The sequence below is a fragment of the Embiotoca jacksoni genome, unplaced genomic scaffold (genome assembly GCF_022577435.1).
Source record: "Embiotoca jacksoni isolate LCO1_2020_lvr unplaced genomic scaffold, fEmbJac1.0.p SCAF_10, whole genome shotgun sequence".
NCBI classification, from domain to species: domain Eukaryota; kingdom Metazoa; phylum Chordata; class Actinopteri; family Embiotocidae; genus Embiotoca; species Embiotoca jacksoni.
Window position 1 is genome coordinate 4,443,305 of NW_027185230.1, and position 15,375 is coordinate 4,458,679.

The following is a 15,375-nucleotide window of genomic DNA, read 5'->3' on the forward strand; positions in this document are numbered from 1 at the left end:
AATGTTCTTTTGTCTTTTTATGTAATAGCAGTGTGTCTGAACACCTCAAAGAGCATATATTAAACATGGTGGACATTCAAACTTTGTTAGACATGTAAGAAATACTTGTAAATGTCAAGGAAAGAAATGAAGCACATTGGCAGCGGTGACCAAACTCATTCTACTGAATTTATTACTTATTTACTCGACCCTCTAAAAGAGTGTCTGTCTACTTGTTTATTCATGCATTCCTCTAAATGTTTTTTGCAGTGAATTAGAGCATGCACTGTTACGACTGTGCAGCCCTACATAAGTTGTGGATGTCTCGTTCATTTAACCTGGCATTCGCAACACACGCACGCACGCACACACACGCACGCACGCACGCACGCACGCACACACACACGTATCAGTTGTTTATAACTGTGGAAAAACACCAACAAATCACCAGATTTGCCAAAAAGAACAGAAATACACCATGTTCATCAAACAGTAGGTTAAGTTTCTCTTTGTGGTCTTTTTAATTTAGCTCATGACTACTACACTTTATGTAGTTGTGATGCACTGAAATGTACGGACTCACATTGGCTACAGTAAGAATGTTGATTGATTGCACTTCATTGCTTCTGTTTTGGTAGCCCAGTCTTTTTAAACGTTTTTAAACTTTATTCTAACCCAAAGATGTTTATTTTAACTTTACGTGGAGATCTCAAAGCCTGTTACCAAAAAGTATGTAATACATATGTTAGGCTGAGTTTTGGGTAAATCAACGAATGGCCTGGTTTACAAATACACAGACTCATTACACAGTCAGCTCTTGGACTGGTACAGCTCTCCATGGATGCCCACTGTAAGTGAGGGAGAGCTCAGAAGTGCAGTTCAGCAGTGAGAACTCTACGAGACTGATAATAAGAAAAAAAAAGAACCTAGTAATCTTCATGACAAAATATTTATTTTGACTGCAGTTCAGTTCCAGATAGGTGGAACTGTGAGGCTATTACTCAAAATATTATTCATACAATTATGATATGATAATATTTTGCAGACTTCTTAATATATTAAGAGACATGAAACAAGATCATGAGAAAAATAGAAGACAACATAATTAAAGATAAGTCAGAGACACACTAAATACACAAAGTACCAAAACTGACGGAGAGAGAGCAGAAGGAAGGTCCAGCAGCTGAGAGCAGAGCAGGTGGTGTTTACATGGATGTTAATACTGAGGTGAATTCAACCAAACAAGCATTTAAAAGTCTCATCAAAAGAAAGAAAGGTTAGTTGAAGCCCTTGGTGTTATTATTTTTTTTTTTTAAATTTCTACAGAAGAAGAATTTGCAACATCCTTACTTGGAGCTTTTGGTGAGAAGGGGAGGCTCGGAGGAGGTCATGCTCAGTTAGTTCATGTCCCATGGGTCACGGAGGGGGACAGCTCACTAGAGAACAGGCTCTGATTACTGCTCACTGAGGTGTGTGTGTGTGTGTGTGTGTGCGTGCGTGCGAGCGTGTGTGTGTGTGTATGTGGCAAAGGGTGGAAAAAACAAGCAGCAATTCAACAGTAGCAACCTTGGCTGAAGGTCAGTAGCTGGATTAAAATGTTTAACTGCATCGCTAAATATACAGAAGGCAAGAAGCTTCATCCTGCACCCACACATGCAACAAAGCAATGACATGTGGACGTATGGTATCTCTAATTCTGACACATTCATGTCATGGATGATGCATGTATTTTTACATGTGATTTGCGATGTATTATTAGTCCCAGGGGTAATTAGAGGTTAAGGAAATAATCTAATCAACTCTGGTTTCATGTGCACCAGAGACTTTGCTGTTTGTGTGTCACTGTGCAGATGACTTATCTGAAATAAATGTCACTCAAAACTGAAAAGTCAGATGCTGTAGTCCCCTAAACAAATTCACTTTTTCTCTGCAGTTGTGAATGTTGATTCAAAAATATCTCACAACCACTGGAGCTATAAAAGTGAACGTCTGCACAGAAATTGAGCGATGATTCTGTTTACTCATCGACAGTGCCAAAAAGAATAATGCTGCATCTCGAACTATCTTCCTGGAACTTCTGTATATTTGGATGTGAGCTGTTTGTATTAGATTAGATAGGCTGCGTTAGTGCAGATAAACTTTAATCGAGGAGTTTTACTCAAGCCAACAATGACATTAGTTGTCAAGCGGCACTCGTGGCAAACAGTCCGATCTGAATCGCTCATGGTTTTATGATAGCAAGTGAAAAAAGATTTGAGGAAAAATACTTCATTCAGGAGAATTACTGTGTATGTAAAAACTAGGGCTTGAATGAACAAAACAAAAAAATCATTGTTTTTTAGGAGGGATTTGAAGTGCAATTCCCCTTTATTTTTTACATGATTTGTTCACTTTCTTGCAAACATTTTGGTTGCTTTTGTATGCACTGCAAAGTACACGGAGAACCGAAGGAACCATTTATTTTAAATACGTGCTACTATTGTGGGTCAAACCTTCAAACCAGATTATTTACATGCTTGAATACAGGAGGGCTTCATACGTTGAGTAAAAGCTTATTGATGACTAAAACTCAACTTCTCCTCTTAACATTGTCTTGAATACAGAAGACTAACTTCAGTCTGTGTTTTTAAGGCTCTGAGAAACGGAATTGACAAAATCAAAGTGGAAATCTGGATGTATTTCTTCTGGGGAAAAAAAACGCCACACAGACTTAATGAGGGGTTTGATGTTACGTATTTTCTCTTCAATGAACTGACTGTATGATTTACTTGTCTGTTGTGGACACCATGATGCAGAAGAGAAACAGCTGATCCAGATGAGGACCTGATCACTGAATCATGCGATCATCCAATAGGATGCCTTTAACACATTGACATTTAACACAATGGATGAAGCTGGCTTTAGCCTGTTGCTTCTGTTTGGGCCCTGATGATGAGCACAAGTGCCAGCCTGTGACTCCGCCTGCTGAAATGTTCTTTTAGTTGCCTTAACTTCTTTACGTTGTACTAAGTATGGTGACAAGTTTCCCATCAGATATTTAGAACAGGTTTACCTTAACAATGCCATAGAGCCTTAAGGATTGAATATTGTGTGAAGATTTTGCAGAGATGTGGAAAATTACTCAAATAAATAGTCATGAGATGAAAATGACCCAAGTTATTAACTATGCATCATATGATCTTGGTCAGAGTCCCACTTCCCGCTATGATAGCTGTATTTATCTGGAAATTAGTGAAATAAATAAATACATTTTTATAATAAATAAATGTATGTAGTGAGACAGGTTCACTATGTTTCTGCTGATTTACGTGGGTCAATCAGTTGCTTTTATAGGCCCTACTGTCTGTTTTTATACGTCTCTGTCTGTTTGTCTTCTTTCTCCCTTTCTGTGTTTCTCTATCTGTTTTTGCACTTTCCCTCTCCCTCGAGCAAACACACTGATCCAGCAGCTGTCTGATGTAAAATCCAGCTGTGATTTCATGTCTCTTTGGAAATCTGGTTTTAGCCTGCACACTTTTTCTACCTCACACACACACAAAAAAAACACACAAACCTAAAAGTCGGACAATGTTTGGATGGTCGAATTGGGCCATGAGCGCCGCCTCTCTCTGGAAATCGTTCTGCATGTCAGCTGAGGCTTCCTCCTTCAGCATCTTCACTGCGACCATTGTGAAAGACTCCATTGGCAGCAGGCTTGGTGCCCTGCCAACAGACATGCACACAGATATTCAAGCAGAGGTCTTGTCAAGACAGCATCTCTTCAGTGGCAAGACACTCTTCAAATATTATGAATTTTAGTTTTGTATTGTTTTGTATTTTTCAGTAATTCATTAACCATATTTACTGTGATGCTTTAACCAGAACAAGTAGCCCAGAATAACAGCTGTATACGTACATCATAAATGTCATTTACTTGGAGGAACCAAGAAACACACACACACATTTCCTGTGTTGGCTCAAAGAGGAACAAACTTAGCTGAACATTTTGTTTCTCAGTGGAGATTTATATATAGTTTGCAGACAAAAAAAAACTATGCAAAACACCCATACTGTACAGTTTATAGAAACTCACTCAACACATGGTAGGAAACTACAGGTTGAAACCTGTTTGTCAGGTCAGAAGTTATTTACCCCTCAGGTCTATTTAAGTAACTGTGTAAGAGTGTGTCTGTGTGTTTATGTGTGTGTGGACACATGGACCAAATGCTTGTGCTACCTGTACATTTGTACATTTATAAGATTATCTTTACCTTTGAGTGAATGTGCATGCAGGAAACAACCTGTATTTGCACATACGTAAAGGTTTATATGTATAAACTGTATAGTTTGTGTATACTCTGCGTGTATATGACGTTTTACTGTAAGTGTGTGTTGTAGCTCTTGTGCTATCTTTGTAAAGACCAATAACAGCCTTAAGTCCCTTTTCCATTGGCAGTACTGGCTCGGCTCGACTCTGCTAATAGTTTCGAGTTGTATTAGCTGAGACACCTCTACACTGTGTGATTTTGGACTGAGATGCAAGTTAACAGAAATGTGCAAAATCTGTGATCGTGACTCCAAATTGGTGGTCCTAGATTTCACTACGAGACCCTCACACTGACGACAGTTTCAGAGCTTTGATATCGTAAAGTAAGAAACAGATTCCAACCAAGATTTTCAGATCTGTCTCGCACAGTAAGACATACGATAAACTTATACAATCGTTGTTGTCACAGTGTAAAAGCATCTTCAGGACTATCCTTAAATCAACATCCTGACATGAATAATCACAAGAATGTGTGTATATGACTGTGTGTGTTTGCATTATGTTCCCAGGGGTGTCCATGTACTGCACCATTTCACCATGGGATTACCAACTAGCCTTAGATTTGATATCTATCTATCTATGATGTCACAGAGAGCACATACAGCAGAGCTAATACCAGTATGTAGAGCAGTGTACAGGTGCCCATCATATGATGCCAATCAAATCTAGGTTAGGTTAGTTTAGGTTAGGTTAGGTTAGGTTAGGTTAGGTTAGGTTAGGTTAGGTTAGGTTAGGTTAGGTTAGCCCTAACCCTAACCCTAACCTAGGTTAGGTCTAGGTTAGGTTAGGTTAACCTAACCCAGATTTGATTGGCTGCACACTACAGGTGCTACGGTTAAAATGCCACAAACTATTATAGTGCTGAGCTGTGAAGGAGCTATCATATGATGGGCATCTGTACACTGCTCTACATACTGGTATTAGCTCTGCTGTATGTGCTCTCTGTGACATCATGCCCTTAATTCAAGACTTTACAATTGGCTGTAATGGTTGTCTGTCATGGATGTACTTGCTTTCAGATACTCTGTGAGTTCCTGTGACAGACAGAGTAGATTATGTCACGACAAACAACTGGATCTGGATTGTTTTAGTGACACACTAAGTTCACAGTTGACCCACTGATCCACTGCCTTTGTTGTATTCTTTTGCTATGAAAAGATGCTACAATATGTAATATACTTTAAATGACAGGAATTTAAGCAGATCTCATCCACTGTTCTGCACAAAGAGGAAAACTTCTTACAGCTCAAGCCTAATAAATAGACAGGTAAAACTCAACCACTGCTGACAAAACTGTTCTTGACAGATTTATGATATTTTAGAAATAAAACTGTGACCCAGGTTTGGTATTTAGTCTAATCATGGGGATTAGCGGGAGACATTTGTGTCTTGCTGTGAACAGGGTCAGTGCAGTGAAAGTGACACCTGTAACAGCTCTCTATGTGACATTGTGAATGACGCAGCAGTTCTCAGAATGACCAGTGGCCTTGACAGCCAGCTATCCTCCTCTGTATCAGTCCCGCCTCCACGACTCTTCTCTTCTTCTGTTTGAGATATATCTACATCATCATGTTAGCCCCTGGCAGCGATTATTATAATGACTTAACAATATTAAAAATGTGTCTGAGTAATGTAGTATTGTAAGCAAATGTCATTTTTCTGCATTGTCCCCCATTTGCAGTGAAAGGCTCTTCAGCCTTTTTCCTTTGTCTCTCCTTTTACAATCTGAGAACCCATTGGCTAATGGTGTAACGAGTAACCCATGTAGCCAGATGATATCCGAGCCAACACTTCCTTTTCCATGCACCAGTCATTGTTTACAGTCCGATTTGCAACTTGAGACATGAAAATGGAGTTTATAGATAATTTCTACAACCAGATTGTCTCGCAATTAGCCAGTTTAGTCTGAGTAAAGAGTTTAAAACCACTATAATAAGACTAATGAAAGCTAAATCATCATTAGACGATAGCTGATGGGTTCTGAGATTGCATTTCGTCCAATACTTTCCAGCTCTTCTGTTCTCCAGACAGACTGTTTACCTGCATGCAACCAAAGCTGGCTCATACGTAATTTGTCAAAACAAACAACAAACCGAAATCAGGACGGTTCCGGTCCCAAAGTCTTGTACCCTTGCCTACAGATTTAGTTTTCAATGTATTTATAGAGATTACTCCATTTGTTGGATAGATACAGAATGAAGTTAGAGTCTATTTCCCCTTCCCTCCCCTGCTCCCTCTGCTTCAGCTCCCCCTTCTCACCTGGCTTGAAAAACCCGTCCAAAGGCTCCCTCTCCAATATCTCGAACATATTGGATATTATTCCGGGGGTACTCGAGGGCCAGCAGCTTTGAGTTCAGCAGCAGGGGAACTCGCTGGTACATGGGGTTGGGATGGAGCCGATCCAAAAGGAGCTCTGACGGAAGAGCACTCAGTGTCGGGGTCTCCATCACTCTGTTAAAAGACAGAGGGGGTGAGAGGTAAAAGGATAGAAAGATAAAGAACTGAGGATCGTATCTTTCTTGTCTTTCTTTGACCTTTTCCGGTTTCTCCACTGCTTCCTCCGCCTGTAGCAGGCGAGGATGATGATGCCGAGGAACACGGCAGTTGCAAGTATGATCAGGACAATGACGATGACGGACATGGAGTAAGCTGGAGATGATGCTGTGGACATGGGAGGGAGACGGGGAGGCTGACGAGGGATTGTTGACTCTGTCTTCATCACTGACACAAACATAAACAGGAAAGTCAGGGACATAGAATCCAGAGTTTTAGATCAAGTGAACAAGGGACCAAAGACAGCAGAAGGCAGTACCTGATGCTATGCCCGATTCCCCACACTGGGGCACAGTACAGTACTCCCAGCGTATGTTAGGATTTGAGGTGTAACACCAGGGCTTGTCACTGATTCCTCCTGGGTTCCTACAATGGTTGTGTGAGTTTTTCAACTCTGGAATGATATCCACAGAGAGGCGGTGCTGGTGGGGAAGCTACAGGATGAAACATAAGGAGGAGGAAAAACATAAAGATCAAAAATTAAAGGACCTTTTCTCAACAAAGTGTTACAAAAAAAAAGCTGTACAGAACCACCTATAGCAATGGTTTTAACATTTTGGCAAGGATGGGTTCACTTCATGTACTTTACTGTTGCATCTTTCCAATTTCTTAAGTGTTTTGTTCAATACACTTGGTACCCAGCCTGCGTGTCCAGATGTGTTTCTATGTAATCTGTTCTGCTGCTGGCCGTATGCTCTGGAGGGGATAAAGAGGAAGCAGACTTGGCTTGAGGGATCAGTAAAGTCCAATCGATAATTTCTGTCTTCATTTTGTTCTTCAGATATCCTAAAAGAGTTGATTTAAGCTGATTTTTAAAGACAACGTTTTTACTTTTTTAGGAAACCTTTGACTTTTAAATGAAAAATGAAGATGACCTTCTAAATAATTCAGTGCATTTCTCAAGGTCCTGTGTTTGGTCTACAGTAAGGTTACAGCTTAATAACTTGGGGGTCATAGAAAGTTCTGTTGTGAGAGGGACAATAGGGGTTGCATGATTGCTCTTACAATTTAGACTGCCAACTCCAATATTAAACATCTGGGGTGTCAGAAGCTTTTAATTATCAAAAGATCAATGGTCAAATCGAACCCAAGGGACATGAAGATATGAGTTGAAAAGTTTGGGTTCATTGCAGAATGTGTCAAGCCAACTGCACACAGGGTTCACTTCTCGCTGGTGTCAGGAATGTTAAGAGCAACAAGTCTTCATACCAAAATACAACTCTGTATCAGACCAAAGTGTGTAATACACCCATCAGGCCACTACAGTATGCTGTGTCAAAATCACGTTTTGCCTCGCCAAGACATGAAAAACCACAAGGTTAGGTTTTGGAAAACAAAGCCCTGGTTAGGGTTATGTACGAAAATGACTTGGTTTATGTTTGGAAAAGATTTCTTTAAAGAAATCCACCACTTTTTTATGGACCCAAGCCCTGGTGTCCTGGGCAATAGTCCAGAGTTTGGTCTATCTAACTATGCTCAACCCAATTCTCTGTTTGTCTTATTTTGTCACGACCTCCATCACATGACCTCATTCTTTGCCCCGATCATATGCACTTTTCACATCAAGACGAGACAAATCCGCCGTCGCTTCTCCCCAGCTTGTCCAAATATGGTCACTTCTGGCTCCAAAATGGTTCAAACTCAAGGCTTCAGGACGGCAGTTCACAAACCAAGGAGTGACATTACCATTGGGTGCTGTTTGGGCAAAACATGACACTGACACGGTATCCTCTCATGGACTGACGGGTGTATTACACACTTTGGTGTGATACTGGGTTGCAAAATGACAAGTTACGCGACTATTGGCAGAAAATGAAATGCAAGTCTTCATTGTTAAAATACACCCAACTATCCATCCCAGTCTTCTTCCTACAGATGTTCCACAGCTCTGTACAAATTATACAATCTTATACATGTATCCTTTTTGTCTGAGAGAGAACAATCAATCTAATGACCGCAAGCGATTGCTTGATAGAAATTAAACTTGCAAAAACCAACATGGTTGCTTTTCTGGTTGCATTAAACAACATGATGTAACAAACTGCTTCATGAGGTAACATTGCGTACTACATTAACCATCATGTATTAATTCATTGTGGGCGGAATATTAAGCTCATTGATAATACCAGGCAATGACTCAAATTGCACATCTACTGAAAATGAGAAATGTATAATTAAATGTGACGCCTTCTTTGAAGTCGTAATTGGTGGCCATTCAGTTGTTACATTTTTATGGCCTACTTGAATGCAGCCTTTGTTTGGCTGACTCATTAAACATATCATCAGAATGACAGAGCGTTTTACTGTATGTTTAATTTGTTAGAAATGTTTTCCACGTCTCTGCAATAAAACAGAATCAAAGTCTGACTGCGGTGCTTCTCGGTATGACTCAGCACAAAAAGGGACAGAACTCACACTATACATCTATGTATACAGTATACGTGAACAGAAATGTGATATTACTGTGGGGGTAAACGTATGGTGAGTGAAACATTAGAGTGTTGAGTTAATTTCCTACAGAATGTATATATTCAGGATATTTTATATCCATTATAAAAAAAAAACACTTGAATGTTAAAATGTTTTCTCTGTAATATGTAGATAATATGAAACTTAAGGCAACAGTGAGTGATCTTGAGTTGAAGTTTTTATGATTACTGACACTGGCTGAGCAAAACCTTAGGAGCTGCTACTTCTCTTGTGACCTTGCAATGGACGTTGGTGAAAGCTATTCTGTGCATTATTTTTTTTAATCTACCATCCTACCATCAGTAGTGATACAGAGCGTCATGGATTGGAATGAAAATATAAGGGAGTGATTTTAAAATAGCAAACAGAAACATGCTTGCAACTATAAAACTCTAAATCTTTACATTAATTTTGTCCTACGTTAGTATTAATAATGACATACTGTGCACATGCTCAAAAGCTCTCTCCAAGAAAGTATGATGGGAACAGGAGTAATAAAAATGACAAGAAAACAGACTTGATAGCGCTGTAAACGGACTACACTGCAATACTGACAACTTTACATTAATCTATAGTAATTAACCCCTGAAAATGACATTAAAATTGCCTAATGCAATCATTATTATTGGGTAAATCAATGGCTTCTTAATGTAAACAATTAAGAGATTCAATGTCACCCAATATACATGTTGTTCTATTTACATTTACATTATTCTTTTCTTTGAGCTATGTTATGCTTATATTTGGTTTGCACCGTTGGATAATATTATTATTACCATGAAGAGTAGAAACAAATTAAAAACATTCATGTCCTCAAATATATGGATGAAGACATACATTCAAAACACCACCAAATTAGATTTCACGCTTATTTTAACTTTCACCCCAAATCTAATCTAGTTAACATTTATAGACTGCCAGGAGAACAAAGAAGAAATTTGACCTTTGTGAGTTAAAGTAGAATATTAATGAAACCTTATATTGTATGTTCTTTTGCCATTTTGTGAAACACACATCACCCACCTTCTGGATCTATCTAATAAAAAACATATAAGCCTTTTAAATTCAAAATGGTGCAATAAGATTAACATTATCCCAACGATGCTTATTATACTTACACGGAGGAAATGAAAGCTTTGGTGCTGCCCAGGAATTTAAGCATAATCATCAAAACAACAACAACATTGTGTTGAACCGCCCACCTTTTACTTATGTTCAGCCAGCACAACACATCACAACACTGGAAGCAGCACATCCATCCTACATTTTCACATCCTGATGCCACGCTATCTTCTCAGTAACTTTAAATCCTTTTTAACAGAACCTGTAACCTCACAATATTATGTGTTATCCCAGAAGTAACGCTGAATTAGGTTACAACTATAGATTAGGCTAGTTAGCAGAATATGTTAACATTTGCAGTTTATTTAAGAGCTGACAAAAACAATGTTTAATCATTTTCTTACTGTTTTGATGAAGTATTTTTGGTAAACTCTTCATATATGGGGAATTGCTGTGACTAGCGCTCCATGTACATTAGTACTTTGAAATGGAGAACATTTTAAAGTTTGACAGGGCTGTTGTGCATGCTGCAGAGTGATAGCAAAACAGTCAGTTAGAGGCAGTGACATGAGTCTTATATTCAAAAAAATAAAAATGTTTTTTTTTTGTTTTACTTTTATATGTTGTCTCAATGAAATAGCATACACAAAATAACATACACAAATTCGGGTGTATTTTCTAAGTATCAGGAGCAAGTTTAGAAAATACAATTTGCAAGCATCACACAAAAATAAATATTGGGTCAGCATATTGTTTCCGACATTTGCAAACTGCAGATAAGTTTGTGAGTTCTACAGTCCTCTATAGCTCATGCATGGTGTGCTTTTCTTTTCAAGTCAGAGCTGAAAACAGGCCGCTGTGTCACTGATTACACTGCTCTAGGGTATGATGTTTAAAAATCGTTATATTTCCATGGTGCTTTTGAAAAACTCAAACAAACTTACAATTTTGCAAACAAAAGGTGACATTCTGAGTCTCACACTGACACAGGTATACTGTATAAGTACATTTTCACATATACTTATACATACATGCACACAGACACACCAGCATGTGTGCAAAACCAAACCTATATGTTTTTGTTTACCTGTGCACTTCAGAGACTGCTAAATGTAGGATTCATATTTTTCTTCATTATGTGATCCAGTGTGCACATAGTTTTGTGTGTGTGTGAAGAAGAGGAAAACAAATCCACTCTTTTAAGCCAACATTGTGTGGAAATAAAACTACAGACAATGCACCAACATTTGTGAATTGCATTAGATGGCAGGCGTTTTCTCAATGAGAAAACGTCTGCCATCTAATGCAATTCATTAGAGCAAATGTAAAATGCAAGTGTGTGTGTGTGTGTGTGTGTGTGTGTGTGTGTGTGTGTGTGTGTGTCTGTGTCTTGGTGATGGAGCCTGTGGAGCATATGCGTGTGAAAGCTAATTGCTTCCAGAGGCAGGATATGACATGGTGAGCCCCTCCCTCTCTGCTGATCTGGCACACACACACACACACACACACACACACACACACACACACACACACACACACACTAACACTAACACACAACCCTGCACAGGAGAGTAGTAACAGTTCACCCAAACAGACCCTCTCACTGAGCAAAGCCATAAAAACATAAAGGGGCTTTTAGGCCACAGGGAGTGTGTGTGTGTGTGTGTGTGTGTGTGTGTGTGTGTGTGTGTGTGTGTGTGTGCACTTGTAAGCACTTTTGTGTTTTCTGTTTTGAATAGAGGTCAGGAACATTTGATATAAAACTGAACAGCCACATTAAAAGTTCTGTACAACTTTTTTGTATCAATTTAAATCAGCAGGAAACTCAGACTATAAATACGGGTATTGAACTGCTGATCCTGTGTATTTTTTCCATCTTACATGTCCGTGTCATGTCACAGTCACGTGAGGGAGATTAATTAACCTGCCACTGAAAACTTGAACCCTAATTTGAAATATGCTATGAAATGACTTTTGTTTTAATAACAAGTAGTTTACACTGCAATTGTTAAACAAATTCCGATTGTGCCAACAAAAGGTGCATGTACAGTACATCACTAAATTGGGTTCCAAAAATCACATCTTTTATTTTGGAGTTTGGAGAAGGTTTGAAAAATGTATGTATGAAATGAAACATGTAATCTGGACACAGATTGTCACGTGCTGCATATAAACCACATTCATATGCAGTTTGGGGCTGAGTAATCACAATTTCCCCTCTGTCATAATTACATGTTGTTATTTGGTACCTGCACTGGTATATCTCCACTTAACCATAAACCTTTGTGCTTATGTGACTTTAGGGACCTACACACACACACACACACACATACACACAGTTCACAGTACCTGCTGGTTCCATGGCTGACACTGTATCCCAGACCTCGTCACATTCACACTGCCTTGGTAGAAACGACCTCTGTCATCGTAACATGTTGCTGTGGATACCAAACAAAAAGGAGTTACTGTAGGATTAAGGTGTTATTTGAAAAAGTTGCTGTATAATGAAATATGACTTTATTACTGCAAGAGATGAATTCTGGGTACAAATACACTCATCCTACTTACTTGTAATTTGATCTTTCTTGATGTCTGAAACGCAGAAAAGAGTAGATTTTTTTTTTTAAATATTAGGAGGAAGTAGAATTATTAAGTAATTTAGAAAAAAAAACAGCATTGAAGGTTAATTTAGTACAATTAAGATTATATTACAGAGCAAACATACAAACTATTATGCCTTCCATCATACACGCATGCACACTTGCAGCTGTGTGTTTTGGCTCAGCTCAGTTTAGCCCTCTTAATGACCTCATCAGTTTCAGTGACCTGCAGTGTGACAGTCCAAGCTTTATTTGGCCCTCAGCGGTCACGAAGACCTGCACCAAAGCCAAATTCTGCTTTTCTTTTACATACGCTCAGTTTACTTCCTCATAACTGCTTTCAAACTGTTTCTGCAGTACAGACTTCACAAATATCAGATTGGACACATTCAGGCAACCTAATTTGAATAAAAACTGGTAACAAAAAAATTGATAAAGTTGGTGTGAACTTAAATACTTTAGTATTTCGATCACTTAGAGTACTTCACTTACAACCACTTGTATTGAGGGTTCATTCAGGATTATTATATGTGCTGTGGAACAACACTCCAGATTGCCTCAGTAAGCGAATTCTTACCTACAAAAGGGACATATGTGCAGGCATCGGGGTCAGTGTGGAGACTTGGTAAGGCCTGACAGTTGGGCAGCAGTGAAGTGGGAGCGTGAGACCCAGTGACAGAGCTGAAGAACCCCGATTGGACTGACCTACTGCCCTCCAGTACCAACCACTCCTTATGGCAGTACAGCTCCTTCACCGCTAGGCAGTGTTCTCTGTTTCATAAAGGAAGAAAAACACCTGATGATGTTTCATTCATTTAATCATTCCAAAAAAAAACTGTGACTGAAAGTATCCACTCCATTAGTTTTTCATCATGTATTAAATCCATTCATCCATGTAATCAGCCCTTCCTTTCTTTCATTCATAGAAGAAAGAGAACCTTGCTACCTGCAGACGGGTTTAGGTGCCGGTCCTAACCCTGACGGGTTGCAGTCGGGGAAGGAGGAGTGGCACAGCAGTGAGCGTACTGCAGGGCTACACAGCCCACTGAGTCCCTCTAGCGCCGCCCACCAGCTCTGAACCAGGTACTCCTGCATGTCCTCGGGGTCCGAGAGGGAGGAGTTAAAAAACACCAGCGAATCATCGCGCAAGACTGTGCGGCACACGTCTCCACGATATGCACTACAGTAGCCTGCAATGCCTTTATAAAGTCTGTGGGAGGGAGATACACATATATTATCACAAGCACATATTTGATCCTCGGTAAAAGGGTTTTAAAGAGGGCTTCCATTTATCATAATCTATTTAGTATGAATTCATTTATTGGGCAGCTTTTAATTTAGATAATGATAATATAAATGGGAGAGGAATTTAATGAGAGAGAGATGGTGTATGATTTGTAGTCGGATACCATTATAAAACTATGATATATAATTCAGTGACAGAAAAATGAATGACTTCTAGACGTAATAATATATAATTTCACAAACAAAATATATAGTGTATATTTTCAGTAATGCAGCAATGATATCAGGCCATTTTAAGGAATTACCTATCCCACTGCCTTTTGTCTATACTAATATAATATGGGCTTATTTGCTTTATCCAGTCATAGTTTTGTGTATCATTACTTGTACTGTGTATTTGTATAAAAGAAAGAAAGAAAGATTTTAAGAAATAGTTACTGGCTACAGGACCCCCGTAGCAATCTGTTTTTACTGCTTTGGCTGACTTAAGAAGTAATAAGATATGGTCTTTCACCTGAAATATCTCCTGTAACATCATCCAGATGTTGATCGTGAAACAGGTTGTGGAAGGTTTACATGAAATTACACCCTGTCTGTTGGACTTCTTTGCTGCTTCTAGTCTACTGTACTTTGCATAAACCTGCCCGTGTGTGTACCAGACTCTCTGTATTCCTGTTTTTTTCTCTGTTTGCTGGCTTGTTTTTTTCTGCTCTTGTGTCTGTTAGTACTCATGCATGGATATGATCCACATTTCTCAGTCTTCCTGACCGCCTGCATTTCTCTCTGACAGCCCTTACTCCAGCTTTCCTGCCGCCTCTCTATTGCAACACTTACAAAGTCCAGATGTCGCCTCTGGGAGGTTGGTGCTACAGCGGAGTTCAAGTCGAACTATCAAACTTAAAGGTGACCTGTAAATCTTTCAACCCCACCTTCTTTGTTTTCTCTTTTTCTTACTAAATAGCAGTGTTTCTATGGTCTGCATGTGGTCATTTGAAATATCAAAACCGTGTCTGTCTATGACCTGCAATCCACTGCCTCGTACATATTTCGTTTTTAATCATTTCTTTTATATCCCTCCTTCTCTCCCCCTCTATCTGCCTCTCATCCCCTCCCTCTCTCTGCAGTATCTCTCGCTGTGCAGTTACGTAGTCCAGATGTGGT

At 39.2% G+C, this 15,375-nt stretch overlaps 1 protein-coding gene across 1 annotated transcript in view; it reads right to left on the minus strand.

Annotated features, from left to right (window-relative positions):
* The window catches only part of musk (muscle, skeletal, receptor tyrosine kinase), a 31,730-nt gene that overhangs the window by 2,649 nt on the left and 13,706 nt on the right, over positions 1–15,375 (minus strand). The window contains exons 9-16 of the mRNA XM_069162257.1: positions 13,916–14,179; positions 13,547–13,740; positions 12,938–12,961; positions 12,719–12,807; positions 7,098–7,272; positions 6,820–7,006; positions 6,545–6,736; positions 3,533–3,681 (exon numbers count right to left, since the gene is read on the minus strand). Coding sequence (XP_069018358.1) covers positions 3,533–3,681; positions 6,545–6,736; positions 6,820–7,006; positions 7,098–7,272; positions 12,719–12,807; positions 12,938–12,961; positions 13,547–13,740; positions 13,916–14,179 — 1,274 coding nt within the window. The remainder of the gene's footprint in view (positions 1–3,532; positions 3,682–6,544; positions 6,737–6,819; positions 7,007–7,097; positions 7,273–12,718; positions 12,808–12,937; positions 12,962–13,546; positions 13,741–13,915; positions 14,180–15,375) is intronic.